The 27342-nt window shown below is 44.1% G+C and overlaps 2 protein-coding genes across 5 annotated transcripts in view; both read right to left on the bottom strand.

Moving 5' to 3' along the window:
• The window catches only part of necab2 (N-terminal EF-hand calcium binding protein 2), a 111664-nt gene extending 109478 nt beyond the window's left edge, over positions 1-2186 (bottom strand). The window contains exon 1 of one of the 2 annotated variants that reach the window (XM_031875696.1): positions 1812-2186. In XM_031875696.1, coding sequence (XP_031731556.1) covers positions 1812-2135 — 324 coding nt within the window. In that variant the 5' untranslated portion in view covers positions 2136-2186. The remainder of the gene's footprint in view (positions 1-1811) is intronic. The other variant, XM_031875694.1, reaches the window with a different exon arrangement.
• An 852-nt stretch (positions 2187-3038) lies between these two features.
• hydin (HYDIN axonemal central pair apparatus protein) overlaps positions 3039-27342 on the bottom strand; it is a 72932-nt gene continuing 48628 nt past the window's right edge. For all 3 annotated transcript variants that reach the window (XM_031875659.1, XM_031875658.1, XM_031875660.1), the window contains exons 44-95: positions 27145-27286; positions 26474-26630; positions 26270-26363; positions 26002-26105; positions 25049-25171; positions 24850-24955; positions 24426-24502; positions 23814-23960; positions 23175-23360; positions 22852-23034; positions 22428-22669; positions 22137-22319; positions 21589-21708; positions 21333-21492; positions 21029-21201; positions 20618-20816; positions 20394-20487; positions 20129-20225; positions 19871-20030; positions 19673-19755; positions 19368-19523; positions 18553-18658; positions 17687-17891; positions 16950-17182; positions 16705-16853; positions 15914-16091; positions 15635-15731; positions 14579-14818; positions 14241-14383; positions 13855-14079; positions 13610-13770; positions 13311-13405; positions 12923-13151; positions 12380-12580; positions 12133-12259; positions 11449-11614; positions 10956-11103; positions 9944-10151; positions 9637-9858; positions 8905-9074; positions 8602-8800; positions 7811-7963; positions 7536-7706; positions 7130-7239; positions 6648-6870; positions 5880-6089; positions 5559-5722; positions 5329-5479; positions 5011-5241; positions 4664-4888; positions 3825-4091; positions 3039-3507 (exon numbers count right to left, since the gene is read on the bottom strand). In XM_031875659.1, the coding sequence (XP_031731519.1) occupies positions 3307-3507; positions 3825-4091; positions 4664-4888; positions 5011-5241; positions 5329-5479; positions 5559-5722; positions 5880-6089; positions 6648-6870; positions 7130-7239; positions 7536-7706; positions 7811-7963; positions 8602-8800; positions 8905-9074; positions 9637-9858; positions 9944-10151; positions 10956-11103; positions 11449-11614; positions 12133-12259; positions 12380-12580; positions 12923-13151; positions 13311-13405; positions 13610-13770; positions 13855-14079; positions 14241-14383; positions 14579-14818; positions 15635-15731; positions 15914-16091; positions 16705-16853; positions 16950-17182; positions 17687-17891; positions 18553-18658; positions 19368-19523; positions 19673-19755; positions 19871-20030; positions 20129-20225; positions 20394-20487; positions 20618-20816; positions 21029-21201; positions 21333-21492; positions 21589-21708; positions 22137-22319; positions 22428-22669; positions 22852-23034; positions 23175-23360; positions 23814-23960; positions 24426-24502; positions 24850-24955; positions 25049-25171; positions 26002-26105; positions 26270-26363; positions 26474-26630; positions 27145-27286 (8594 nt within the window). In that variant the 3' untranslated portion in view covers positions 3039-3306. The remainder of the gene's footprint in view (positions 3508-3824; positions 4092-4663; positions 4889-5010; positions 5242-5328; positions 5480-5558; positions 5723-5879; positions 6090-6647; positions 6871-7129; positions 7240-7535; positions 7707-7810; positions 7964-8601; positions 8801-8904; positions 9075-9636; positions 9859-9943; positions 10152-10955; positions 11104-11448; positions 11615-12132; positions 12260-12379; positions 12581-12922; positions 13152-13310; positions 13406-13609; positions 13771-13854; positions 14080-14240; positions 14384-14578; positions 14819-15634; positions 15732-15913; positions 16092-16704; positions 16854-16949; positions 17183-17686; positions 17892-18552; positions 18659-19367; positions 19524-19672; positions 19756-19870; positions 20031-20128; positions 20226-20393; positions 20488-20617; positions 20817-21028; positions 21202-21332; positions 21493-21588; positions 21709-22136; positions 22320-22427; positions 22670-22851; positions 23035-23174; positions 23361-23813; positions 23961-24425; positions 24503-24849; positions 24956-25048; positions 25172-26001; positions 26106-26269; positions 26364-26473; positions 26631-27144; positions 27287-27342) is intronic.

Raw genomic sequence — 27342 nt, 5'->3', positions numbered from 1 at the left:
AGAGAGAGAGAGAGAGAGAGAGAGAGAGAGAGAGAGAGAGAGAGAGTTGTAACAGCAATACAGAGTGAGAAGAAAATGAGAGACGCCAAAAGAGAGAAAGAGAAAACAAGAGAGGAACACCAGACAGAGAGAGTGAGGGAGATCGTTGCATCCATCTCCTAACCTTATTAAGAATGGATGTTTTCTTGGCCTGGTTGAGGAGAGGAGGAAGAGGAGGGAAGGAAGAGGAGGGAAGGAAGGGAGGGGAGGAGGGATGAAATGAGTTTAAAGTATATAGAAAGAAAGAAAGGTGCATCGGGGGTTAAGATGAAGGAGAAGACGAGAGCAGGATAGCGATGACAAACAAGCAAGCGGGGAGGGTCTAATGAGCAGAATGCTGGAGGCACACGCGCACGCGCGCGCACACCTGCAGCGATCCCTCAATCCCTTTGGTGCGGACTCCATCACCGTGATAATAATGCTGGGGTCAATAATATTGGAAAAGTCATTTCAATTTCAAAGTTCAAGACAATGCAGAAAAAAAGTGTGCTGGAGAGAAAATGGCAGAAGGCGCGGCCTGCACTTGTACTGAAATATGATTTTTATGTAAAAGCAAAGCGCAGCTTGTCTTTGAGCCGTGCCTAAAGTTGGAAATTCAACTTTTTTTGTTTTTTTAGGCATTTCCTGCCTGTGACCCAAACTTCACACATACATGGATGATGTGGTCAAGACCACGTGATTAGAAACAGACCAGCTGTTCCATGGGTCACACATCAGAAACAGGTCAAAGAGCCATTTTGGGTCCTGACTCAAAGCTTAAGAAACCCTGCTGCACTGCATCTGCCTCAGGGAGGGAGTATCAGAAGCAAACTAGGTTACCCCCCCCATAAACCCCTCTACACGCTCACACAGACTCCAGTAGGGTACTAGGATGCATTGGCCCTCTGGCCTCGATCATAATTGGTTTCCCGTGTAGCCCTTTCCTTATTAGTCTATTTGGGTCGTGGGCAGGGTCTGCAGAAAGTGAACTACTTTTGTTTTCTTACCCCGTTAAAGGAATTACAAGCGACATCAGCTGATCTCCGGGGAGAAGATTTAGTGGGGCGGTGGAGAAAAAGAACCCAACGGTATTGATGAGGTGACCCAAATCGACATGGCGCTGCGTAATTGTACCTTTGTGCAGGTCTATCCACAGACCTCTGCGTGGAATTCAATCGGGGTTTCTGTAACAACTGGATCAATACAAATATCATAGTAAGAAGTTTTCATTAATTATTAAAGTGTTGTGATAAAACAGATTCAGTGATGCTACTTTTTTCTTTACTTTGGGTGTGTTGAGCGGCGAGGTGCGGTGGTGCGCGTCGGACTTTCTTTTGCAGTAAACCATCACCAAAAGCAGCGCTATCTACTGCACTCATCTGAATGATGACTTCTGCATCGGCGTAGAAAATAAGTGCACAATTTGAGCGAAGCTGAAGGGGCGTGTCGGTCAACGAGCGACTGTACGGAACATTCTTTGGACAAGGAGAAAAGATATGAAAGCACAGTGATCGGACGCTGCCCGATCACCGGGGGAACACAGCTGGCTTGATTGCCGACGGACACGTGCCTCCCAGAGTGTTAATTAAGAGGGCAAATCACCTGCTTGCCCCGCTTAAGCTCGCGCTACAAACCCTCGACGGTACATTGCGAGACCGCTTCTGTGCGTAAGTGCGCACTGCACCGGTCCCGTACGCACCGCTCGCTGGACGTCTTCGTCCCCACAACACCCTCCCCATCAGACCCGTTCAGGCTGACCGCCGCAGCCCCGCGGAGCCTCCCGCTATACTCACATCCAAAATAACAGAGATGCCTCTCCGTGGCTCCGGGGCGAAGAACTGCTCCTGAGCCACGGCCACGTCCTCCTTGCTGGAGGCGTACTCCCGGCTGGAGATGTTCTTGTCGCTCATTTTGGTGACGATCCAGCGGACGAGCCCGTCGATTCCACCGGGCTGGGCGCCGCTGTTTCCGGACTGCGCTGCCGTCGCGGACTCGCTGTCCTGACCGGCTACGGGTTTCGGCTGCTCGCGGGTTTCCTGGTCTCGAAGTTTGGCTTGTTCTTTGTTCAGCAGTTTGTGGACTCCGTCCCTACAGTAGCGCGCTGCCTGCTCACACATCCTTTTGCTGCGGAGCGCTCATGCTGCGCTCTATGGGGGAGAGAGAGACGCCCCCCCACCCCCACCAAGCTCACCAGTTACATCACAGCACCTACCCCAAAACACACCCATCCATCCTGCATTTCCTACTTAACTCCAATATTATCAATCTGACGAGAAATGGTCATTATATTCTTATGGAACTGATATTTTTAAAATTCTGACAATTTATAGTGACTTTGATGCTCATACGGGTATTTACTGTACGTCATATTGTAAATTATTTTTATATTTCTATTGGGTAAAGAGTACAAAGTGAATATACACTTTGTTCTTCTAAAATGTTCTAAAAATATGTGAAGTTTGTTTTCAATGTTCGGTCTGGGTGAGCAGTCAAGTAACACCCATCCATGTTGCTTTTAAAGCTAGAGACCTCTTAGTGTGTGTGTGTGTGTGTGTGTGTCCTGTGTGGCTCACTTTGTCCCAATGGGAGGATCAGAGGATTCTACTCTTGGGAGTAAGAGTGTCCCTTGAACTGTCAGTCCAGCTCCTCATTAGAGGTTTAGGTGTATATATGTGTGTGAGTGTGTGTGTGGGGGGGTGGGTGAGAGTGTGTGTGTGAGAATGTCAAATCTAACCTTTGGTAATGAGTCTCCTCCAGCTCATGCCCTTTCAGCAGAGTAAACTATTGCCTGCAATGTGCCGATTGTCTAACAGTGTGGTTTGGACAAATTAACTCCAGGTAGAAAGTTGACACTTTAACATGCAGGTTGTGAGGATGAGCAAAAAAAAAAATTAAATAAGTAATAATTATGTGTTCTGTATCCAATCACTGAGGCGCTAGAATTGTTGAGCTCTCTTGACATGATTGCCCCCATGTGGACACGAGTGTGCAAAGACAGGCATCGGGCAGGTTTCCTCTGCAGGTTTTATTCAGTTGACTCTTCAAATATTTACGAACACAAATGTGACTAATTCTAAACTAATTCTAAACTAATTATTCTAAGCAAATAAATATACACAGGGCAATTCTGGCTATTATTTTGACACCGGCATTTGAGTTTAGGCATTGAATAAATCATTTGTCAACACATTGAACTGAAGCATCATAAAAGTAAGTTACACACTGAAGGCTTGAGTTAAGATCGTTTCCTGTGCATTTATTTATCTATTTGTCACACATCTCTCTCTCTCAGAGCGGTAGCCCTTTCAGGTAATAGACCCAAGAACAAGGTCTGCTGTGGCCCTCGGAGCACTGGCTGGAGACGGTCAGCTTGCCGAACCACGGCCCCGGGAAGCCTTCAGGAGGGGCCTCAAAGGATATCAGGATGTTGTGGGTCTTTTTGGAGAGAATGGGGTCCGCCTCTTTAACTGTAAAACAATTGTTGTCCACCTAGGAGCAGGGTAAACAATGCTAAATCAATCACAGATATATTAAAACGTTAAAGACATTAATTCAATTGAAGCATTTTGTAGAAGCTCGAGGTCTCAACAGGAGAGTGTAAAAGCCAGACGGCAGCACTCTCTTTACTGTAACTGTTCCAGGCTAAATTTAAAGCTGCTTGCTTCATGCTTCACTGCCAACTGGAAAATGATGTCATTGGATTTCAACAGATTTATTGTGGTGCACAGTGGTTGTATTGGAATTGAATTCCGCTCTTCAATCTGGTTATTTCCCTGGTCAATATCCGGCCATTATCACGTCTTTACCTGAAAAGAGAAAGTGGTGGTCTGCAGGAATATATTCTTGAAGGGGATGGCAACTCTGTGACCGGTCCGGACACTAAACGGGCCCTGGGCTTTGGGAGGGAGGCTGATCCCATGCAAGGGAAAGATGTAATAGCCACCGATCACTGAGGACACGCTGAGCTGGCCCCTCACTTTCCCCAGCTGATGAGGTTCAAAAGAAACCTCCATGCTGACCTCTGACCCCACCTGGGGCAGGGCCTTGTCCACTGTGAATTCCGGGCAATCAGTCTGCAGCAAGGGGATCACATGACAACAAATAAATCGCTGTGGTAACGTTGCTATTTGATTGAAACTGTCAGGCTATGGTTTCAGCTTTCTGGCTCCTGAGTCAGTCACTTACCTTCATACGGCAATATAAAAAACATAACTGCTTGATTTCAGTTTTACAAAATGCATTATTTGTTCATATTTTTGGGCTGAGCTTGCCTCCACTCAAGTCTAGTCATCAGGCAAAGTCAAATTTCAACTTAACACTTTTAGAAACAAATTAATTCAACACATCAGGTGTAATTTTCACTACCAGGGTTTGGTGCTAGTGTCACAATGACAGCCTTAAAGGGACCAGGGCTCTTTTCTCCTCCAGACCCACACAACACATTATACAACTGTCTTCAGAGCCTAAGTAGTAGTCCTCGTGACAAGTGCGTGTGTAGAACTGGTGAAGTGCCCCTTTGAAAGAGTAAAGTGCAAAGCTACAAAAGCAGAGAACAGGCAGGAGTCGACAGAACATTTCAGTATCACAGGAACATGGCGTGCACCGAAAGTTTCAAGTCATTGGCACATGTCTGTTGTTTTCTTACCTTGCCTGAGTACTCAGTTTTGAAGCGGGCGTGGTTGGTAAACTTAACAAGAACGGAATGGCTGCTGCCCAGACAAGTGTTGAAGTGGACGGTTTTCTCTGGTGGTGGGGGAAGAGCTGTGAGAAGCAGATTGTAGTGGAAGTAGCCCAGATCATTACTGTGCAGAGTCAGCCGGGCTGTGGACTCGCCTGCACGCAGGGGCTGGTACTCGAAGCTTAGAGAGCCCTGAACCGAGGACACGCACACGCACACACACACACAGAGAGAGAGAGAGAGAGAGAGAGTATGAATTGTGTGTGCACACAGCTGGTTTTTTCCGTACAGAATTATATGTCCTCAGTATTCACCTTTGACTGTCCTGGCACAGTGTGCAGAAGTGGGGCACTGATTTCAGGGCATTTACACTCAGTGGTCAGACAGGTAACTGTGGTCAGGGGGTTCTCCACCTGCACAGTGGCCGAGGCCGTCTGACGGACAGGGGTCACCAGCTCTATGGTGGACAGGACTCCTGGAGATGTGGCCTTGAAGGTAACAAGGTAGTACAAGTACTCACCGGACCCCTCATTATGAAACGTCACCTAAAGGGAAGGGTTAAATGGGGGACGTGAGGACAAGGCTGAGAAATATATTCAGATCTGGTCACAGAAATGTGTGTGTGAGCAAACCTTGGTGTTGTAATGCCCCTCTCTGTATGTAAAGAAAGACATCTTGTAGTCTCGTCGGGCCAAAGCGGAGACCTCAATGTATTCTAGACCCTTCAGGGACACCGTAGCATCTGGCTTGTCTGGTTTCAGGATCTCCATCAACACACGAAACCTGAGCACACGGAAACACTCATGACCAAAGAAACCCATATTGCATTATTATATTCAGGGTTATATAGTGTGTGCATTACCGCTGTTGCTTAGAGAGCCAGTTGTGCACAGGGAGCATTTCTGTGTGGTGAGTCTTTGCCGGCAGTTCATGCACAATGTTGTCCTCTGCCTTTGGAGGTTCAGCAGTTCCTTGAAGGGAGTACAGCATGCCCGTCCCATCAGGGAAGGAGAAGAAGACCGATCCCTGAGGAAAAAAGGAGCGATATGACAAGTTGATGTCACACTTCATTGCTTACATTGTTTTGTTTTATCACGTATAATGCATTACACTGCACTGAATATGCACAAAAGAGGCAAACAAATAAGTAACGGATCGTGTTTAAGCGTTAGTGCCCCTCTACCAGGTGTTTCTTCCCATCAGCGGTGATGGACAGCGGTCGGTAGGTGATCTTGTATGTCTTGTTTTGGAGGGGTTCAAGGATCACAGAGGACGCAGCGCTCCACTGCTCTCCCTCTACGACAGGCCTGATGCTGCAGTGCTGGTTTGTGGGGTTGAACACGGGCAGAGTCTGGCTGTGAGAGCCACGCACTGGGCAAACAAAGTTCACCATCTGGAGACGAGCAGTCAGACTCCGAATTATGCAATATGTAGTACAAAGGCAGTTCCATGACTCAATGTGCTCATAGATATCACTTAAAGCTATTCAAAGCTTAAATGCAGAGGGCAAACTTCATGTATGTACCTGTGTGTGTATATGATGATTGGAGTAAAGTTCAAGCTACCATGAGGAACTTTCATTTTGTATTGATTATGACAGATCCTGCGGACAAAAGCGGTAGTGTCTCTGAGTACCAGAGTCACTTTGGAAAACATTTTACTGCAGCAGGGTCTGACAGTCTGCTACGCGCAGTCCTGGTTCCCTGAGGCATCAGTATTAAACTGAGACTGTTTCATAACAAGTTCAAAGTTCCTCACAGCAACTTTAATATATATTTCTTTACTTTAAAAGGTGATCATACTAAAATAGAAACATATTACTCAGTCAGATGATGTCTGTTCTCAATAGGGAATACGTTTGTCGCCTTGTTTTGACTTGTAGCTGCCAGAGCACATTAGGCTGATCGAATGTCACTATTCAACACTGTGTATAAAAGTGCATCAATCAAACCTCTTTGCTAGTGGAGGCTACAATGCAGGAGCCTGTTACAGTGAGGGTAACGGGTGAGGGGGAGCCCTCCACACAGCAAGACAGGTTCTCGTATCTTTTGTCGTTAATCAGTTCCACCGGGGAAAAAGTCACTTCGAAAGGAACCTCCATGCCGGGACAGATATAGCCTTTAGCTGGTGTGATGGACAACTCTGGAGGAAAATTCCCTGTTTTCCACTGGAACCTGGTTAGACGGATAAAAAGCAATCAACAGGATATAGATCCAATCAGAATAAGTCATGAGTCCCAAAAGCAGACTACTACAAAGTGAATGTTTTCATAGCAAGTTAAAGAAAGTCTTTTGTTGGATTACGCAACAATTTGTAGACTCTAATAAAAAGGAGTAACTCTACAAAGTTTGTCAGTGCTTCTTCTGCAATTAGTCTGTATGAGGTTTTTATCTTACTGAAATTAGATCATATATACTGTATATTTAACCTCACCTGGCACCAATGTCCCCAGCGTTCATCATGACAATCCTCTTCCTGGCTTGGCAGCGCTGGACAACAGCTCCAAAGGCTAGGTGATCCTGGTCCAGCTGGACCTCCACACCCTGACAGGTAAAATCAGAACTAGTGGTTAACATGACTTCATCTAAATTACAGTATGGAGTTAATGCGACAAACTTTAAAATTTCTTGTTTATGTGTTTCTAAACAAATACAGTTCACACATTGTTTTCAATGGACATCTGTGGAATTTGTGTGAAGATAATTCTGAGAACAGTTACACCCGTTAACTTAAAGCACTTTAGAATAGAATTCCCTGCTTGTCAAGGCACGCAAATACATCAAGCGTTTTGCAAACGATGCCCTTTTAAAATAACAGGAGATTTACTTCACAGCCTTACCCGGCAGCAGCCTTGGATGGTCAGCAGGGGGTGTAACAAGCCCGCAAACTCCGCCTGCAGCTCAGCGGTGAAGGGAGGCGTGTGCTGACGAGGTGAGAACTGGATCTCAACATTACACGAACCAACACTGGCTTTCAGGTTCAGCTCACCTGCTGGACTGAATGACAGATCCTGTAAGAGGAGGAGGAGGAGGAGAATATTAAGTTTTGCTTGCGTGGACTACTCTTTATCAGTGTGTGTGTGTATGTGTGTGTGTGTGTGTGTGTGTTCCCTACCCTTGGATCCAGAGGTGTGTTGGTGTTAAGCAGCAGAGTAAAGGAGAGGTCTAAAGGGCTGCGATTGACCAGAACCACTTGTTTTTTCACCTTCTGACCCAACACCAGAGATCCCAGCTTCACTTTCCGCTGCTTGGGATTCTCCACCTCCAGCTAGGACGGAATGATACATATTCAGGAAAAATAGATCAAATGGATCAGAATTAAAATAATGATATAGTTTAGTTGATATCGTTTTATCTGCCCCTCGTGATTTACCGTGGCTTGTTAGCTTGCCAATGTGTAAGTTATTAACAGAGCTAGCTTACATACTAGCAGCCCTCGGACTGTATTTTCCGGGGCATGTGAAGATGATGTGGACGGTAGTATTGGTGGGACACATGCTGGGTGACTCATGGCCTCAGCTGTCCTACCTGCCAAAGAGAGACCCTTCTCTGTTGCTAGTCACTCAGTCAGTGGGCTTCGGTATCGCTAACTGCTACTACATTCTAGCACACAACTGTTGTGGGATCAGATGCTTTCCGTCGCAGTGATGTGATCAGCGTAATGCACAAGAAGGGATGTTGAACAGCAAAGTGAAGTCTTTTGACATCACTTGAGGACATGTTTCATCTCTGTCCCAGTCTGTTCCCCTTTACACAGTGTCTCCATCCCGTTAGAATAGTGTGGTACACTTCACTGCTCAGAAGAGCATACAACTTGCTTCCTGTTGCCGCTGCTCAGCAAAAGTTACAAAGCAACGCGTCAACACGGTCATTTTAGTAATACATTGACGCATTCTTCCTTCTCACCTTCATCTCGATGCCTTGGCCCAGTATGTCGACGTGTTTCGTGACACAGCTGTTTAAGACAAAGGTGAGTCTTTCATGGTAGCGGGATGCCTCACGAGGATAGAAGTTGACTGGTGCCTCCATCACAGCGCCAGGGGACAAAATACCTGGTTGGAAGTCCATCTCTAGGTAAGAGGTGTTTCTGAACTGGGACTCAACACTGAGGAGGGGGAGGTAGAGCAAATCTGTGCATTTTAACTCTGGAAACTTTCTGAGTAGACACCTTTACCTGACGCGTGGAGAAAAACAGACACACACAACTACCTGATGTCTCTCTCGCCTTTATTGCTGATCAAGAGAGTCCGGGAGGCCGGCCCCATGCCCGGACTGTACACGAAGCACTTGCCAAAGTTGTGCTTGGTGAAGGAGAATTCAAGGCTAGGTGCTACAGCTCTGCCTTTGATAGCAAATGTAAATGTCGGCCCGTGCTTCACCTGACAAGATGAAACAAGAGAGAGGAATACAGGAGTGTTGTTGACAGAATCAAGACAGGAAGTTACGTTTTAACATCGGTTTAAACACAGCTTCCACCAAATTGAACAATTTCATGGTGTGACATTAAAATAATTTAATTTATATTTCATTGGTAAATGCAGGATAAGATTTAAGTCTGCGGATATCTATTCCACCATTTATATTTCATTAAAAGGCGTCGTTGTTGACTTGCTTTTAAAGCCTATGAACAATGCAGATAAAGTCTAGTAGAATCTGAAGTCTGAATTTGGCAGTAATCGTAGTATTTGTCTCAAAGAATAAAATACAATACAAGAAGATCAATAAAAACAAAATTTGAGTAGAATATCAGTTTTACAGTGACTCACTACGGCGTTTTCACCACACTTAACAGAATGTGGAAAAAATAACACAGATTAAGTATTTATCAATGCTTAAAGATTATTTATAGCTATACAACTTTTTTTTTTCTTGTCAGTGCAGAATGAGGCCTAACCAGCCTCATACCTCTCTAAAAACCCTGACAGGAGATCAGCATCTCACCTTGATACTCAGTCGGACGTCCCGCAGGTTGCAAATGCTCCTTGGACAAAAGAAGAGCAAAGATCGCAGCTGCTTCCCAACCTCAATAGTGCCGTTTTGTGGCTTGGTTTGCAAGTGTTGCAGCAGCTCACTGGGACCCGTTAGGTCAAAGTTGACTTCTGATCGGAATCTCGCCAGATTGGACACCAGGAAATTAAAGGCGGATTGCTCTGAAATCCCCACCTGCATATAGTGCACATACAGGTAGATGACTGTCACGTTTCAGCTTTGTGCATCTGAGTATTTGTGTCTGTGAAAGTGAGCTGACCTTCCCGAAGTCCAGAGTGTCTTTGCGGTTGGGGCTGATGTCTCTGAGGCCTCCTTCTGGCTTCTCAAGTTGAACGGAGGTGCTCATGCTGAAACAGTCGGCTTTAACTGTGAGCGCGAGTGGCTCTGATTTCCTCTTCACCCTCAGAGCCAATCTGAAGCTCACATAGCCCCCCCGGCAGGGCGTGAAGGACACCGACAGCGGCAACCTGCAACAAAGAGTTCACAACAATTGACAGTTTCATTGCTCTCGATGACTTCCAGCAGTTTGCTGTGATAGATGGGTTGTAACAAATTGAATTAGTAGTGAAGCAACGTGCAACTTCCTCACAAAGCTTTGATATTTGACACGTTAATCCCCTCATGCCAGATGCACAAACGAGTGCGGCGGGGATGACGGAGTTTTGTAGGCCAACAATTGCCGAAAATAAACTTTGTGTCAAACAAATGTTTACGATACCTACACGTTTGGTTCAGCAAGATGATCGTCACAAATGAACACCACTTTTATGATGTTTGAAGCTTGAAGGCAATCAGCAGAAATAAAAAACTAACGTTATAAGGCTATAAACGGACTGCACCACATGAGCACGCGTATACACGAACATTTTGTAATGTCATTTAGCAACTTTCTTTCAAAGCTGTTTTAAAGACAATTGAAAGCTTCAAAATGCACGAGAGGAATATCTGCTGATGTATTTTAGGCTGTAGAACAAAACGTTTAATTAAGCTTGTGTTAACCACAGACCTTATTTCAGGCATCTAACCAAAAACCCATTAAAAAAACCCAACAAACTGACTTCGAGACGAGGGAACCGGAAGTGCAGAAACGCTGACTCATGTCTGGGTTTTGGGACTTTGATTCCTGCAGCACTCAATACACCAAGTCAGTGATTGTGTTTTCAAAATAACGGACACGGATACATTTCTAAACCTCATAAATAATATAGAGCATTGTGAAAGGAAAGTCGTTACGTTGAGTGGTATTTAGTGTATGTTGTCGTGACATTAACCTGTCTCTGGCGGCCACTGTGCCGGTCACAGGCTGCAAAATGAGGCTGGACTGCTGGTCATCAGAAAGAAGAGATGACTGCAAGACAGAGAAGTGGAACAGCTTCTCCTCCCCGTTCACCAGATCCACTGTCTGTTCCACTTTACGACCTGTGCAGGCACACACACACACACACACACACACACACACACACACACACACACACGCACACACACACACAGTATCTTCGTCAGGCTTGAGCGTGTGCGGATAGTTTTCTGCAGGTAACTTTGACAGTGAACTTTACATATCTATATATATCTATATACGTATGCACTTGAACACTAAACTTCATGCACATTGCAGGAGAAACAGAGGAACATACTCAAAGAACAAAAAGCATTGCTTTGGGTTTAATTTGTGGTGTGACTTGAAAGAGATGTGTGATCATGTCCCAGTGTAAATGCATGTACAGTGAGCATGTGTGTGTCTGTGTATCTATGTATGTTACACACCAACAAGCAGTTCTCCAAAGTCAATGTGAGGTCTGTCGAGGTAGACGAGGGGTTCTTTAGTGGTGCCCACGCACAGGAAGGGGACAGACAGTGACAGAGCCTCAATCGTAAAGCTCCAGAACGACTCCACCGCTTCAAACTGCTCAGCTACATATTCAAAACACACCTGCGCACACACACACACACACGCACACACACACACACACACACACACACACACACACACACACACACACAGCAGAGGATTACAAATGGCAAACAATAAAAAAAAAGAGAGGACACGAACAAATGTATGGGAAAAAACATAAGGGCGAGAGGAATAAAGACGTGGAAGGATGAGAGAGAAGAGTGACAAGCAAACTAGAACTGATTAGATCAAATGAGTTGAGCTGGAAATGGATTGGAGGAGATACAATTAAAAAGGTATTAGATTAAATGGAGGGAATGGGATCGGGTTAGATTTGTTGCGATGAAGTGGGACATGGGGAGACAGTGATGCTGAAACAATAATGAGATCAAATATCTCAAATGAGGGGAGAGATGGAGATTGACCGATGTGCAATGACATGAAGGAAATAATTAGATGATATCCTGTGAAGGAAACTGGAGGACAAATGTTACATGGGGTGGTGGTATTTTACACCACCATTTTGACTGTGTGTGTGTGTGTGTTTCCATCCTTACTTCCACCTTCTTCCCAGGCAAGATGGTGCCACATGGGGTGAGGCAGCAGAATGGGCCGCCACATGTGTCTTCACACCTCCACTTGAAGGAGTAGGGTTTACTGGTTGGGTTCACCACACTAAAACATCTGTGGTGTAAAGCGAGAAGACACACGTATATATACAAAGTGTCAGGGATTAGAGTGACGGAGCGGAAACACTCTCATCTCTCTCTCTCTCTCTCTCTCTCTCTCTCTCTCTTTTTTTACCTTGTTGATGGCACAGAGAAGTCAACAGAGTTAAACTCTATGACCCTGGTGTTAGGGTCCAGATGGCCCCTGAAATCAGGGTTACGGTGTTTCCCACTGATATAGTCTGAGTCCTCCAGGTGAAAGTGGCAGTGGGGCAACAGGCTGCGGCCACACACCGAGACACAGGGAGCCTGATCTCCATCCTGCAAGTTGGGGACACTGAAAGAAAAGGTATACACATGCAGACAGAAAAGAAATCAACAAAGTCTGTTACTATTTATTGTGAAGACATCCATTCACGTCCTCACAGTCATACTGTCCTTCTCCACGTCCAGGGGTTATATCAAAGAGGGTGATGTCATTTATCATGACACAGAGCTCAGGTCTTGAGGTGTGGCCAACTTTTAACCTTTGGCGCAGCGTGGAAAAGTAATCGGGCTGGGATCCAATCATGGGACAACATCAGATCCCCTCCTCCTCTTTTAACTGAGGCGCCTTTCGGTTTGGCTTCACTGTTATATAACTTGTCTATTCTTTGTTTGTTTTTTCGATTTACTGTACCTGCTGACCAGCCTGCCCTGAAACTGGGCCACTTCCACAGGTGAAAAGCGGATGCTGAAGTACTGAGTGGAACCGGGCACTAAGGCCCCTATGCTGGGCTCGATGCTGATGGGCAGAAGCTCTGGATTCCCCGTCAGAAGAGATATCACGCTGGCCAGAGCGCTGGCGGGGCGGGCTCCGGTAGACACGGCTCCTGACCTGCTGCCTGGTCGAGGGGTGAGTGTCCCTTCTGTCATGGCGAATACATGTTCACATTTACACACAGTTTCAACCCCCTTTCTCAAAAGCATTAAAGTGTAATATATTTAATATATTCTATATTGAATTAGCTGATAATCAAGGACAAGTTGACCTTATGATTCATAATAATATTACTGTGCAGTAATACCTCCTTGGTCATGGTTTACTATGTTGTTCCTTGGATCCATGAGGACTTGCCAGGAGTATTCCAGTTTGACAGTGCCATGATTCACGATCTGCAGTCTGCACACACACACACACACACACACACACACACACACACACACACACACGAGTATCATTTTAAGTATCTGACCCTTCAGGGTTGCTGGAACAATATATATTTGTATAGTTAATAAATAGAAAAATCTTTTCGGGGTATCGCTGGCTAGCTGATAGTAAATGTTGGTTTTATGGAACAGCATATATACGTGGAGGCTGACTTACTGGTGGAGCCTGGTTTGGTAAAGCATGGTGTCTTTGAAGTGGATGGTGTCAGTGTTGCAGCTGAACTTCACGTAGTCACAAACTGCGCTGATTCGCAATTCCATCTCCCACTGGGAGCCCTCAACAACAGAGCAGCAGGGCTCAGGATCCGTCTTTATCACCTGCGTGCAAAACATGTGCGCTCAACAATCATTGTGAACTCGTGACTCTCTCTTCAGCATCTCTTTCACAGTCGTCATGTTTACCTTATTCTTCACGGGCTGCTGTGGTGCTCCTGAGGCCTGCTTGGAAGAACTCAGCCACTGCACCGTCCTCTGTCCGTCGTCCCAGTCGGCCACCTGCTCCAGCGGCTGCTGGAACTCCACCTGACTAACTTTGCATCTTATTGGCTGGCTGGTAAGAGTTACTGGCTGATTGGAGCTAAAGGTGACAGTCACTTCCTTGGAACAACCAGCATGAAGGTGCCCCACCTGTAAGAAAAAGGTTATTTTTGATAACGTGCAGCCAAGTATTATATTAAGCAAATGGCAAAAAGAGAGCAGTGTTTTAGAGTCCCTTTCATTAAAACATTATTATTTTTTAAACCTCACACCTGTTCTACAGCCACACCTGTATTCCTTCAATGCTTTACCTGTGGTGAAAAGAAGACATGGGATCCGACAGGAGGCCACTCAAACCTCACTGCCTGGCTGCTGCTGTGGTTGGTCATGGTGAAACTCTCTTGATAGGGACAATCTACATGGCAGTCCCCAAAATTCAGCACCTCATAATTACCTGTCAGAGAGAAATAGACTTTGTAGAAACATTCCTGGATAAGCATACATATTAATAACTCACAACACTTACGGCATTTCTCTGTTCAGAATCAGCTAACGACTGCCACTCTGGTTGATTATTGAACCTACGTCACACCTCACCCTCTCCATTCTTATCACATGACAGGCCTCCTGCCCTCCTGTCTTCTCTTACCTCCCTCTTCATCTTCCTGATCTATTTCCTGCAACGACCGCCTGATGTTGTCAAGAGAGACGATTCCTTGGTAAGCTTCTCCGGTCACTTGTATTGTGGTTTTGCCATACTGGTTGTCCTCCACCTGCAGGGACATCTTGGCCTCGACACTCAGGGGCTTGTCAGAGCAGAAGCTGACCTCAAGCTCCACCTGCTCGTTAACGTCCAGCCTCACCATGGCTCGGTGCACCGACTGACGCTCTGTGGAAGAAGGAGCAGTGTGTCATCAACAAGAAATATGGCGAAGGCTGTCTCCAGCATAGGAGAGAAGCCTATGATGAGCTCAAACACTGACCTTTAGTGCAAAACACCACTATCACAGTATATATCAAGTGAAACCAGAAACACATTTCTAGAGTAATTTCTTAATAAATATTTGTTGATAAATTAACATCAAATTGTGACAAATGACACAAGTTGCACAAACTTCCTAGGTGCCGGAGCCTGTCAAGCTTTCATAGTTGTGTATGGAAGCTGTGAGTCCGACAGCAGATATCCTCGAAATTCAGAGGAGAGTGTTTAATTTTTTCGCCTTCCTGAAGCCAAGAACGCTGGAGAAGCGATGTTGAATACGGATTGAACAGTGTGGAAGAGTACACTCACAGCTGAATCCATCAAAAATCAACAAAAACGTCTTTGTTTGCTCCAAGGTAAGATGCTAACAACGTTAGCTAGCTTATCACATTAGAAAACAAAGACTGCTGAATATGAATTATTATCAATTTATGATATCCAGTGTATGGATCAAGCCAACAATGTGCGAGCAACATCCTGGCACGCTTTAAACAAATGTGAAAGTGGAATATTTAGTTTTATAATAGATGATGAAAGCTATAAGGAGTCATAACTCAATTTAAACCTAGCTTAAAAAAAACCCAATATATTGACTTTCCCTTGTTTCTCTTTCTCTTTCACATGAGTTGTCAAGACGTGGGTCATCCCTGATGAATTCCATTGTGCAAATTGCTAACTACTAATTGTTGAAGTGAAGAGGAGTTTTACGGGTTAAGGTTGTACCTGAGTCAATCTGTGTGGAGTGGATGGAGCTGCAAGTGTTGCCAGGAGCAGCTTTGAGGGTGAACACTCCATGTTTATCCAGCATGTCAATCTGGACCTACGCAACACACAGAGCCACAAAGCACCTTTTTGTGTAGCATATCTACTGTATTATGTGTCGTAAATACAGGTGATTTGATTTCTTTTTTATAGTTGATGTCGGTAAATATGTAATGTTGCGAAAAGAAATGTAGTAAATCTATAATAAATAAAAGGATAAAGGAATATGTCCCCTCTTACCTGAGCTGGAACATTGCCATCATTTAGCAGCACCAGGGGCCGGGTATGTCTGCGCCCTACCAACACTTGTGTGAACTGCAGCATCGGGCATCCTCTGCTGTTCCTCAGAGCTGGACGCACCACACATATATTGGGCAGATTGCCCTCTCCCATAAGGTCGAACTCCAGCACCTTGCTCCTGTGGGAGTAAAATTTATTTGTGTCTTGAAATACATTTGTGTCAAATCAATCATATCCATAATTTGAAATGTTTCATACTGTGATATTGGCCTGTATCATTGTCATATGTTATTCACGTCACTGAGGCAGGGGGTTTGGACACAGGAGGAGGACATCTCTGAAGGGGGGGGGTATAAAGTAGTGTACAGTGCTATTGTGAAGTTAGTTAACTCCGGACAGCTCGGTTTACTTGTATACTTTGTGATGCAAATTAATCTGCGTGAACTTGTGTTCTGTGGGTGTTCGTTACTGAGTTCCTACTAATGAGATCCTGTGGTGTCTCACCACGAGTCAGATAGATAACAGTTACTGAGCCAGCCGTCAGGTATTGAGTTTTAACACAAGTCACAAAGTCAAAGAAGCTGATCATCAACGGGGGGGAAAAAACCACAACACTCCTGAATGTGGATGCTCTGGATTTGACAGAGAGAAGAGTAGGTGGGCTGTGGTCAGCAAGGAAAGACAAGAGATGATGCTATTCTGTTAACACGTTCACATTAGTAGTGGAAATGAATGGACCAATCGACAGCACAGAGAGCAGTAATGTAGCATACGCAGTCATGAACTCATACCTGTTGATTATCTCCAATGTGGCCTCAAACACAGCACTGTAGAGCTGAATCGCCTGAGGTGTGAAGGTGACCACAGCGAACAAGTGTGACTTGCTGGGGATGCTCAGTGTTGTAGCAGACAAATCAAAAACCTCCGCGCTACGGCCCGTCTGTAAGGAAACACCGTATTGACATGCTAACTACCATGTACCACAATCAGAAATTCTCCTGTGCGCATTTATCCGTGTATCCTTTACACATCTTACCTTAGCGCCAACATACTTGATGGCCAAGCTGAGCACACAGGGCACCTTGCTGTTGTTGGTGAGTTTGAATCGGGCCTGGGCCGTCCGCCCCACCAGGATTTTGTTGAAAATGAACTTGTTCTCGTCCCGGACATAAATGCGTTCAGCATTGCAAAACTGCTCAGAGGAGAGCTGACTGCTGTTGTGGCACAGATGGTGTTCCTCAAAGATGGATGACATGTCTGACGCTATACCTGGGAGACAAAAAGAAGGGAAGGAAAACTACAATTACTGCCTCGCGGTTGTATGCCTCCGCTAACCAGGTCTGTTGAGGTTTGCATCCATGTCCGTCCAAAAATGATCACTTCATTATTTTATCCGACTGGACATTTGTGTGAAATTGTCATAGTTGGCATATGAATCCCTAAGTTATGGCCAAAAATGTTTTTTGAGAGGTCACGGTGACCACCAAATTCTAATCAGTTCAACCTTAAGTCTAAGTGGACGTTGTGCTAAATTTGAATAAATTCGCTCAAGGAGTTTCTTGAGATATCATGACAATGGGACGGACGTGAGATCACAGGGACCTTTACATATGACTACTAAAAATGTAGTAAGTTCATCTTTGAGTGGACGTTTGTTCCAAATTTATTGACAACTGACAAGCATGGAGGTGAGATATTTGGAAGCGACCCACAACTTTGGTCAGGTTTTGTTAATTAATCAAGTCAGACAGAGTAAGATCACACTGCTCTCACCTGGCCTGCAGACTTCAGCCAGCAGTCTGTACGGTATGCCATCAGGCTGGTCTGAAGGATCACGGTCACTGATATCAATGAGCAAACCCTGGTTACAGTTGCCCAGCTGTTCAGCCACACAGTCCACTGTCACCACCTGCTGGGAGCCTGGCGGCAAGCTCCGGACGCAGGGAGTCACTGAGAACACCCCCGCGGTGAGGCGATTCTGGAGAGAAACGTGGGAGGATCAGTGAGATGAGAACACTGCGAGGGAAACTAGCACAATCAATAACTTGGATGGAAGGTGTCTCTTCATGAATGCTTTTTTCATCGGCTTCATTTTCGTTGTGCAAATGAAAACGTAGGTCTTACACACAAAAGACAAAAAGCTCTCCTGGTATTTTGACATGGATCTCAAGAGCAGGTTTTTTATACTTTTCTTTCTTTCCATTAAAGATAGCGTTGTTGTTGTATCTTCTGAATAAACCTTGCTAGTGAGAACCTTGACAGCCTCGTGAGCATCAGAGCACTCTTTTTTATTGATCGTTTTGAAACGTACCCTAGAACTTTTCACAGCAGACATATACGACACATTATATATTAGGAAAAGCACAGGTGGGTCTAATAAAGTTAACAATGGCTTTGTTCCATCAAGCCATCAATTAATAAGTAACACCTCTGTTTGACAAGTTACAATGCTGCTGTGAAAAACGTCTGCTATACTTTCGTAAATGTGTAGGATCAGCAAAGATAACATCATGTTTGATCGATTCATACAAAACATCATTAAAATTGGAGCACGTCGTGCTTTTTCAACGATTACCTCTGTGAGTAAAATGGGCTCTCTGACACTCTCGTTGTTGTCGTCTCCACCAGCAGTCTCTCACCTTTAACACACTCTTGTCTTTCTGGACGGACTCGCGTTTCAGTTTGCTACCGTCTGAAGCGGGTCTCTCTGATTGGCTCTCTTGAGGCGTCTTCCTACCTGGACTCCTGAGACCAGCACACAGGGACACAAACCACAATTTATCTTGAAGCAAACTGATTCTGGAGAAGGACTATGACAGTTTTAAGACCTTCAGCTTGTCATCGCGTCAAACAGCAGTTGAGACCTTTAATTTATGCACAAGCCTTTTTTTTTTTTTTTTTATTAAAAAAATGAATGTAATAAACAATTGAAAGTACCAGAGAGATGTGATCTTGAACACAAGCCACATTCGTTTTCAGTTAGGTACTGCAAGTTGTTTTTACTGTAAAGCCACCACCATCACACTAATGGCTCTGGTCTTGCTCACCACTGAATTGGAATTACATAAACCCAAGTCATGAATTGGCAATTGTAGTTGTTTTTGATTTGTTTTACTTTTACATCACAGGGCTCATCATCATAAAAGCAGCACATTCCCACTAATAGGTGAAAAAACAACAACATTTGGAGGGATTGGCAACACAATGATGGTTCATCGAAACGTAATATCTCCGGTATATTACATTTTAATATGGGATTGTGTCACCTGTGGCAGCAGACATGGTTTAGAAAGTGCAGTATGTCATCAACAACTTTTAAACTTCCACTACTTTAAAACTTCATTTGTGGTTTTAAAGCATTTTTTTTTTTTTGAATGACTTCCATTCCATCTCAGTTTTAGAAAAGTATCAGCCCTTGTGTATGACTTTGTGTGTGTGTGTTCTGTTCTCCTACCCTGCCTTCCCCGGTGGCGCAGGGTCCGTGATCATGCGGCGGATGGTGAAACAGGTCTCAAAGTCTCCGTTGTTCTCAATAGTGAAGCTCTGGCTTTTCTTGCAGCCATAGACCAGTGGGCCAAAGTTGAGGTCACATGCAGGTGTGATCTTGTACCTAAAGGACCACACAGCAATTCAGAATTTGTGCAAATGTGAAATGGTAAAAAAACAAAGAGAGATGAGGCAATCTGAATTGATTGTAATATTGTTGCTTAAATACTGATGCATATCACACAAAAGAGATAGTATGAATCAAGCCTTAACCTGGAGAAGACAGACTTGAGTGAAACCTTGATGTCTATGGTACCTACGGTTTGTCCTCCATTCCCAATGCTGGGTTCAATCACCTGCAGAAGAGGACATCTTAACTTGAGTGAGCTCTAAACTGTTTCTATGAATGACCATGAATATATAGTTCAACCTCCACCACTGTAATCATTAAGACCGTTGTACGGCTCTGACCTGGCAAAGCAGGAGAGGTTGCTCTCTAATTAAGACTTCTCTATTGGGCCTGCAGAGTATTTGCACTGTTGTGGGCTTCTCGTGGGGCATTACAGTCCCACTCATGGGGGACACCTTGAAAATGGAGTCCAGGTTTTGGTCGGTCTGCGGCAATGTAAACCTTGTGGAAAGAGAAGAATGCAAGTGAAACAACGTTGTTAGTTCCACGGTAGTTCACTCTGATACCTTAAAAGTCAAAAAGTAGCAGTTCAAACTCACTTGTAGGCTATTTCATATTTCCCTTGGTTTTTCATCCTGAGAGACAGTTCGGCATTTTCAAAGACTTTGATGGTTCCAAAGTCCACACGGCCATCTGCTACAGAAACAAGAGTGTTTCATTTGAATTATCATTGCAACCCAATGGTAAACACTGTCACCTCACTGGATTCAAATATCAGTCTGAATTACATGTGCCTCAATAGATTTAGAAAGGTAGAGACGGAAATGTTATGTTTTTGTATTTGTAAGCTCTACCAGTTCTTACCTGGTATAATCTCTAGATTTATGTCATAGGCTTCTGCTGTGACCTGAAGGTTTTCTGTGTTCACGATGCCTAGAATCATCTCCACATCGGATACCTGAAACAAAACACAGAGCACGTACTGTATATACATACAAACTGATATGTGAAATACCTAGTTTGACACATATCTGCATTGACTCTGTTTGCTATATTACAGCATGTGAACTTTTATAGTTTTACTACACCTCCAGACGCAAGATCTTCTTAATGTGGAGTGGCCTCCTGGCCCTGAAGTACAAGCACAGTGGGAAAGAGGAGTTGGGTGGGATGATGCCCTGATCCTGTGGCACACTGAACTCATCACCCAACTCCTCCACACCCTGAAGTCTCCAAGACACCGGCAGAGCCGTCTTATTGTGCAGCGCCACGCAGCAAGTGTCCCGCCTAGAGAGAAGGAAGGAAGAAGGAAGGTTGACCGTGAAAAAAGGACAAAGGCACAGACAGAAAATAATTGCTGTTGTTACTGTAATTGATGCACAGGATTTTGACTTTATCACGCTGCTTCCTTTTTGGAGGGGGTTCACTTGTGCTTCGTGAAAATCACTTGATACTCTTGAATTTCTCTTCCCTGAATTGGTATACTATGTTTTTGGTACCTGTGCAGCAAAGTCCTTTTAAAGTGAAAATGCTTGCTGTCCAGCTCCAGCTCCGGCCGAACGCCCCAGCAGGAGAGGTTGATGATGACAAGCTCCGGATTGTCCTTGATTTGGCACACAACGCTGTCGTTCATTTGTCCCAGTTTTGTTGGGTAGGCCCACACTGTCAACTCCTAGCAGGACAGAAGAATATTTACATTTACCAACGCATGTTATAATATTATAAGCATCCATATACAACTACAATGGACACCACAATATTCTAAATCTTGTATTTCCCTGTGCCGTAAGATCTGTAGGGTACCTGTTTCTGGTCAGGTTTGAGAGTCATGGTTGGGGGTTCCAGCAGATATGTGGTGGCCTGGCTATCATGCAGGAAATGGAACTGGACCTCAGCCTCCAGGCCTGAATTGTTATGAATCACTAGTTGCTCCGTGTTCTCTGGGTACCTATTTTCCTTGTATCTACACAGACACAGACACGTGAGAATCTGTAAATATAAAAGGCAAAGACTGATACGAACACTCTGCAACATTCACAGCCATCACTCTGCCTCTCACCTGTCTCTGGTCTTGCCACAGAGTAACGGTCCAAACTCAAAGCATTCAGGTTTGATCATGTAAGTCTTCTGGAGCCCTTCTTCCATTTGTGCTGCCTTCTTACTGTGGGCAAAGAGAGTCCTGAGGAAAGCATGAATGGTAACATTAAGTCCAACTGAAATCACATGTAGTCAAACCTTCATGCATTAAAAGAGAATTATAAATGTTTATATATATTTTATTCTTAAAAGAAAGAAATAGAGGATGTTTGTTAGGTAATGCAGTTCAGCTTCCAATTGTGCTAATTTTACATTTCAATTCCCATGAATTTCAGCAGTGCAGTGCAATGCATTTGGGCTTTAAGATTTTTTAGGCAATTCATTTCAAATTTCTGACTGATTTTGTAACCGTCAGTCTATGATAGAACACTGACGTCATTACTTTATTTAGAAATATTGGGTGAAATATCAAAATGTAATTATTGTGGAGTGTCTATTTGTATCTGTAACATCCCCTCTTCCTTCACCATTTATATTTCTGCATTAAGTTATTAAACAATGCTGACTGACATGTAGTCTTTGCAGATGGAGGGATAGGTGCAGATTCCTCTGCAGAGGAGCTGGTAGAGTCTCCGGGTCCCCAGGAGCTCAAAGCCGAAGGTCTGCTCAAACCTCCCAGGGGACTCCGAGTAGAACCAGATCTTCAGAACCAACTCACCGTTGGCTGGTACAACCCATCGAAATGTTGTCAGGCTGCACACAAACACACACACACAAACACACACACACACAACAGCAACATAGCAAAGAATGAAACACTATTTGTGGTTGTGGAGTGTGTCTGTGCGTGTTTTCCCTTGCCTCTGGTTGCGTTTCAGCTCTAAGTTTTCTTGGTGTTGGTCTTGTTCAGTGCAGTCAGACGAGGAGGCGCCGTGTAACAGAGGTGAGCGAGGCCGGTCCGAGTCCTTTGCCTTTGTCTTGGCTGAAGTTTGTCTCCTGCTCTTCTGACTCTCTCTGCTCTTTTTAACCTTGTTTTTTGTAACTGCAACCTCCTTCATGCTGCTCTTGCTGCGAGCTTTGGGAACTGTTGCTGCTGCCTCTTTCTTTAATGTGCACACACAAACACCACGCTCAATATTAGATGGTGACATCACTTTTTACAGTAAATTGGTAGCACATTTCCTGTAAATCCTGCTGCTTCTTGGAAACAATTGTCACTTCCACGCTGGTAATTTTGCACTTGTGTGTTTTAGTGTATATTCATCTGGTGTGAAATACCCATCACCTTTACAACTGATACTCGCACATCTTCCTGTTCGTCCAGCCCTGAGGGAACCAGGAAGGTGAAACAGCTACAGGTGAGTTGACGGTCAGATTGCTCCCTGTTTTTGGGGAAAGGAACCATTGAGAAAGTGGTGGGAGGCGGGATGGGTGGGCCGCTGGGTCCCAACCCCAAATCATCCAACACCTAACCAGATCAGAGGAGAGAAGGAAACAGATGAGGCAATGGTGGTAAACCGATGAAAAAAAACAAGAAATAGAAAACATTTTCGGAAGACGTATACAGTAAAATTATATTTACTACAAAAACAGAAAAATCCGCCGTACCTCGACCAGTGGAGGCAGGGTGCTGCCTTTGAGCAGCTCTGCAGCACTCGGAGAGTCTTTCCCTGTCACATTCAGGACAATATGAGGGATGATGTCCCGTGGAAGCACCGTGTCTGCCATCTGACTGGGTATTGGAGAACAGACCTTGCTGCTGGCTCTCTTGCTCTTCTTGCTAACAACAGCGGTCTGTGCACACAGGGTGAAGATGTATCACATTGGTGTGTTATGACCAATGTTTTGCAGCAACACATTTCTCAGTAACGCATTCTGTAATATCATTACTTTTCCCTGGCAAAAAATAGTGTAAGGGATTACAATTTCTAAAACAGGAATTATATTACAGTTATTAATTAATCCGAGTAAGGCTGCAATATTGGATTTATTTTCTTTGTGCCAGGTGAAGCCGTGTTGCAATGCTGTGAACGCGCGGCAGTTCAGTATGCATCTTTATAATCCCACTGATGATCTCTATATACTGTAGGTTGGAGTGTTCCAATGTTATTTAAAATGCAGCAGGCTTGTTGAACGGCAGGCAGCAGTTTAGGAGAGGATAAAGAAGAATAGCATCATTGTCTTCATTTTTCCAGGCAGTCTTAACATAATTATAGAGAAAACACGACTGACGGTCATCAACCTCACCTGCTTCTCTGTTGGGGCATCCTCTTCACCGGGGAACGGGACCAGCAACAAGCCCCGGGCTCGGTCCCAGTGCTGCAAGATGTGCTCCACCTGTCCCTGGCTCTGCTCATACGCACTGAACTGAGACTGCAGCTCATCCACAATGCACTGGAGGGTATTACAAAGCGGTCATCAGCATTTAATAGCATTTAATGTTTTTTTTCTGGTGTGGCAGAGGCAACAGAATATATGACATGAGCTCATTATTACTGCAAATTCCTATTTTATGATACCAATTACAGGTTGTGATCATCTCACTCTAAATGTTGTCAAAGGCCACTGAATGGTTGTGTATATCCCCAGTATCCAGAGCAAAGTTTGACAGTATGAACAATTGTAGCTTTCAAGAGCTGCAAGAGTGCAAATACAAATGAAAGAAAGTAAGTAACGTATCCATTTGTCTCCATTTGTGCTGGAATTTCTGTGAATACATGGCTAGGATTATCTTAACAAAGCATATTTAAATAGAGCACATTTGTAATGAAATGGGTAACTTCTCATTTGATATTATGATGGAGTGCATTGCTGTGTGGTGGTGAGCGGGTCACTGCCTTTGCTCCTGAATAAACTCACCACAGGAGACTCTGATTTTGATCCCTTGGCTTCTTCTGCCTTCTTCTGTGAATGATCTGCCTCTTTGCTTTGATGCACTGTATTAGCAAAGCGGGACCATCAATAATACATACAGTAATACACAATCATTTTTTGATCATGACTTTTATCTTGTAAATGGTATGTTGTTAGTTTTCAGAATCAGAATGACACTGATTCCTTAGTTTACTGTGGAATTTTTTCTTTTCTTTCTATAATATATATCTCTTCGAGCCCTGAAACAGTTATCACTCAACAATTCAATTCGATTACGTCATCTTGGGCACCACAAGAACAAACTACTGTGAGAAACGGCCATCGTGGTTAAACAGTGTATATCATCTCTTCTTACAGTATCTGCTGACAGTTTCTGTGTCCTGCATTAAATCATGTTGGGATTCCTTACATCTGCTGGCACCTTCATTTAAATGATGTTGCTCTTTTGCGCCCAGTTGTGATTTTTTTGAGTTGTCACAGAAAGACGCCCGACCGACATCCGGTGCAGATGTTGACTGTAGAAAAAACAAAATAAAATATTTTTTTAGAAATCACCGCAAACAGTGTCCGTGTTTGTTTGCGTGTGTGAACGTGGTGCTTGTACAGACCTCCTTCCTACCAGACGGGCTCCTCTTCACCAAAGCTTCTGTATTATCTCTCTCTCCTCCCATTTTACTCTTCTTCAACTCTTTTTCTTCTCTCAGCCTCTTCATCTCTGCACTTTCTATACTCTTGAGATCCGATCACAAAACATACTTCAAGTCAGTTATGATTGCAAAGTTTGTGATTGAATATCAATCATTCCTGCTGTAGATGGGTCCATAGTGAGATTGAAGACAAACATTGATAACGATTACATTTTTTAAAAATTCATGTAGGAACAAGACAACAAGACGTCGGATGCATGAGGGTGACTATCCTTGAGAGTGCCCTACAACTGCCTTGGCCGTTAGATTGCCACTCCTGGTTCTCAGTCCAGCTGTATTTATCGTAGAAACTACTTACTGTACTCTATGACAACATGAACAACAGTTCCATATACAACTGTAACACCTCAGGCTTCTTAAGGCCTATAAGGACAATGTTGTACTCCGTACAGTAATCATAACTACTTTGCAACATAAACGGTAGCAAGCATTTAGGCTATGCCTCTGCAGTAGGTTCCTGACAACACTCTTTTCCCTGGACTTCTGTTTGTTCCACGGTAAAAACACAAATGGACCCAGTTGTTATTTGGCCTATCCTCTTTTTGTTATCGTCAGCATATTCAAGTAGTGTTGGCAATTTTAAAAATGACTCACAGCAGATTTATAAAGCCCTACAGAAGTCATTACTCCATCTTCCCCCAAAGTTTACAGTTGTGTGGCTCAGTAGGCCATACTCTACCCAGTAATATTAGAACAAGTAGCCAGTAGTTAAAAACAAAGTTCATTATAAAATACCTTCAAAAGATCTCACATTTTTACCCGTTATTCCCTAGTTTCACGTATTGTTCCCTTGTAGGTACATGTAAGTATCAGTACCTATAATACCATACAGTGTATTTGTAGTGTAAACCTACCCTTTCTCTCTCCAGCTGGTCTGAGGGTTGAGGAGACTCTGCAAGTACAACTTTGGTTTCTTCCGTCTGCTTTTGCAAATCATCCGCCTCTTTGCTGTGATGCACTGTAGCAGCAGAGAGGACCATATGTCAGCAACTAACCAATCAGATTACAGTCTATATACTACTATTTGCTTGATATCATTCACATTGTTCTGGTGCCAAGATATTGGAGAATGTTTTGTGTCCAGCATTAAACAAAAGGCAGATTCTTTGCCCCTGCTTGCACCTTCATTTGAATTATGCTGCTCTCTGGCGTCCACGAGTGACTCTTTAGAGTTGTGACAGGAAGACATCCGCCGCAAATTCGATGGATCTGCTGACTGCAGAGGAAAGCAAACCAATGAGTTTCATGATCACCACCATTATTGTTATTCACACAGGATTTTGTTCATTAAAGAGTGTTGGTATGGAATACATTCTGTATACAGACCTGCTTCCCCTCCAGCAAGATCTTCTTCTTCGACAATTGTTTAGAATCCCTCTTTCCGCCCTTTCTGTTCTTCTTCTTCAACTCTTCTTCCCTCAACCTTTTCATCTCCTCCTGGAGCCTCTTTTCTTCCTCCTCTTTCGCTTTATGCTCGAGCTCCCTTTATACACAGGCGCACACACACATTCACACGTTTATTTTTGTTTGGTTTAGAAAATCACCAATTTTTTGGTGAAAGCTGCGTCTACTCAGAGCCTCAACAGTTTGATTCATTATTGTGAACAAAAACTAAAAAACTAATCTGTAGAGGCAATCTCAAACAAGTACAGTCATGCACACAACATGAAAAACTGGAGCGTTAACTGAGGATTTCATCCAGGTATGCGGACACATCTGATATCTATTTGATCATATCTTTATTTTCCTGTATACGTTTTCCTGTATAGTTTATTCCTACATAACTACTGTGTTGTTTCTTTGATCATCTCTTTTTGTTGTTCCTTCTGCATCAGGGTTGCATTCATAATCATTTGAAATGTGAAGATGACGAAATTGCGACAAGTTTGTCCGGTTGGGAGAAAGGGATGAAACCGATTTAAAACACTGGTATTAGCAAACCTCAGAAAAAAAATGGTTTTAGGTTCAGATGTGTTGGGCCACTCTCCAGTCAGTACCTGAGTTTCTGCTGTCTGTGCTTCTCTCTTAGTCGCTGGTAAATACGCTCCTTCTCCTCCCCTGACAGAGCGTCATACTTCTCCTCATCCAGCTCCTGCAGCAACTGCTCCTCCCTGTCAGCTTTCTCTTTCTGCAGAGCCTCTGAAGGACACACACACACACACACACACACACACACACACACACACACACACACA

Source organism: Anarrhichthys ocellatus, unplaced genomic scaffold (genome assembly GCF_004355925.1).
Source record: "Anarrhichthys ocellatus isolate YVR2014 unplaced genomic scaffold, GSC_Weel_1.0 scaffold93, whole genome shotgun sequence".
Lineage (NCBI taxonomy): Eukaryota > Metazoa > Chordata > Actinopteri > Perciformes > Anarhichadidae > Anarrhichthys > Anarrhichthys ocellatus.
The sequence above is the reverse complement of the archived record's forward strand: the minus strand, read 5'-3'. Positions and strand labels throughout refer to the sequence as shown.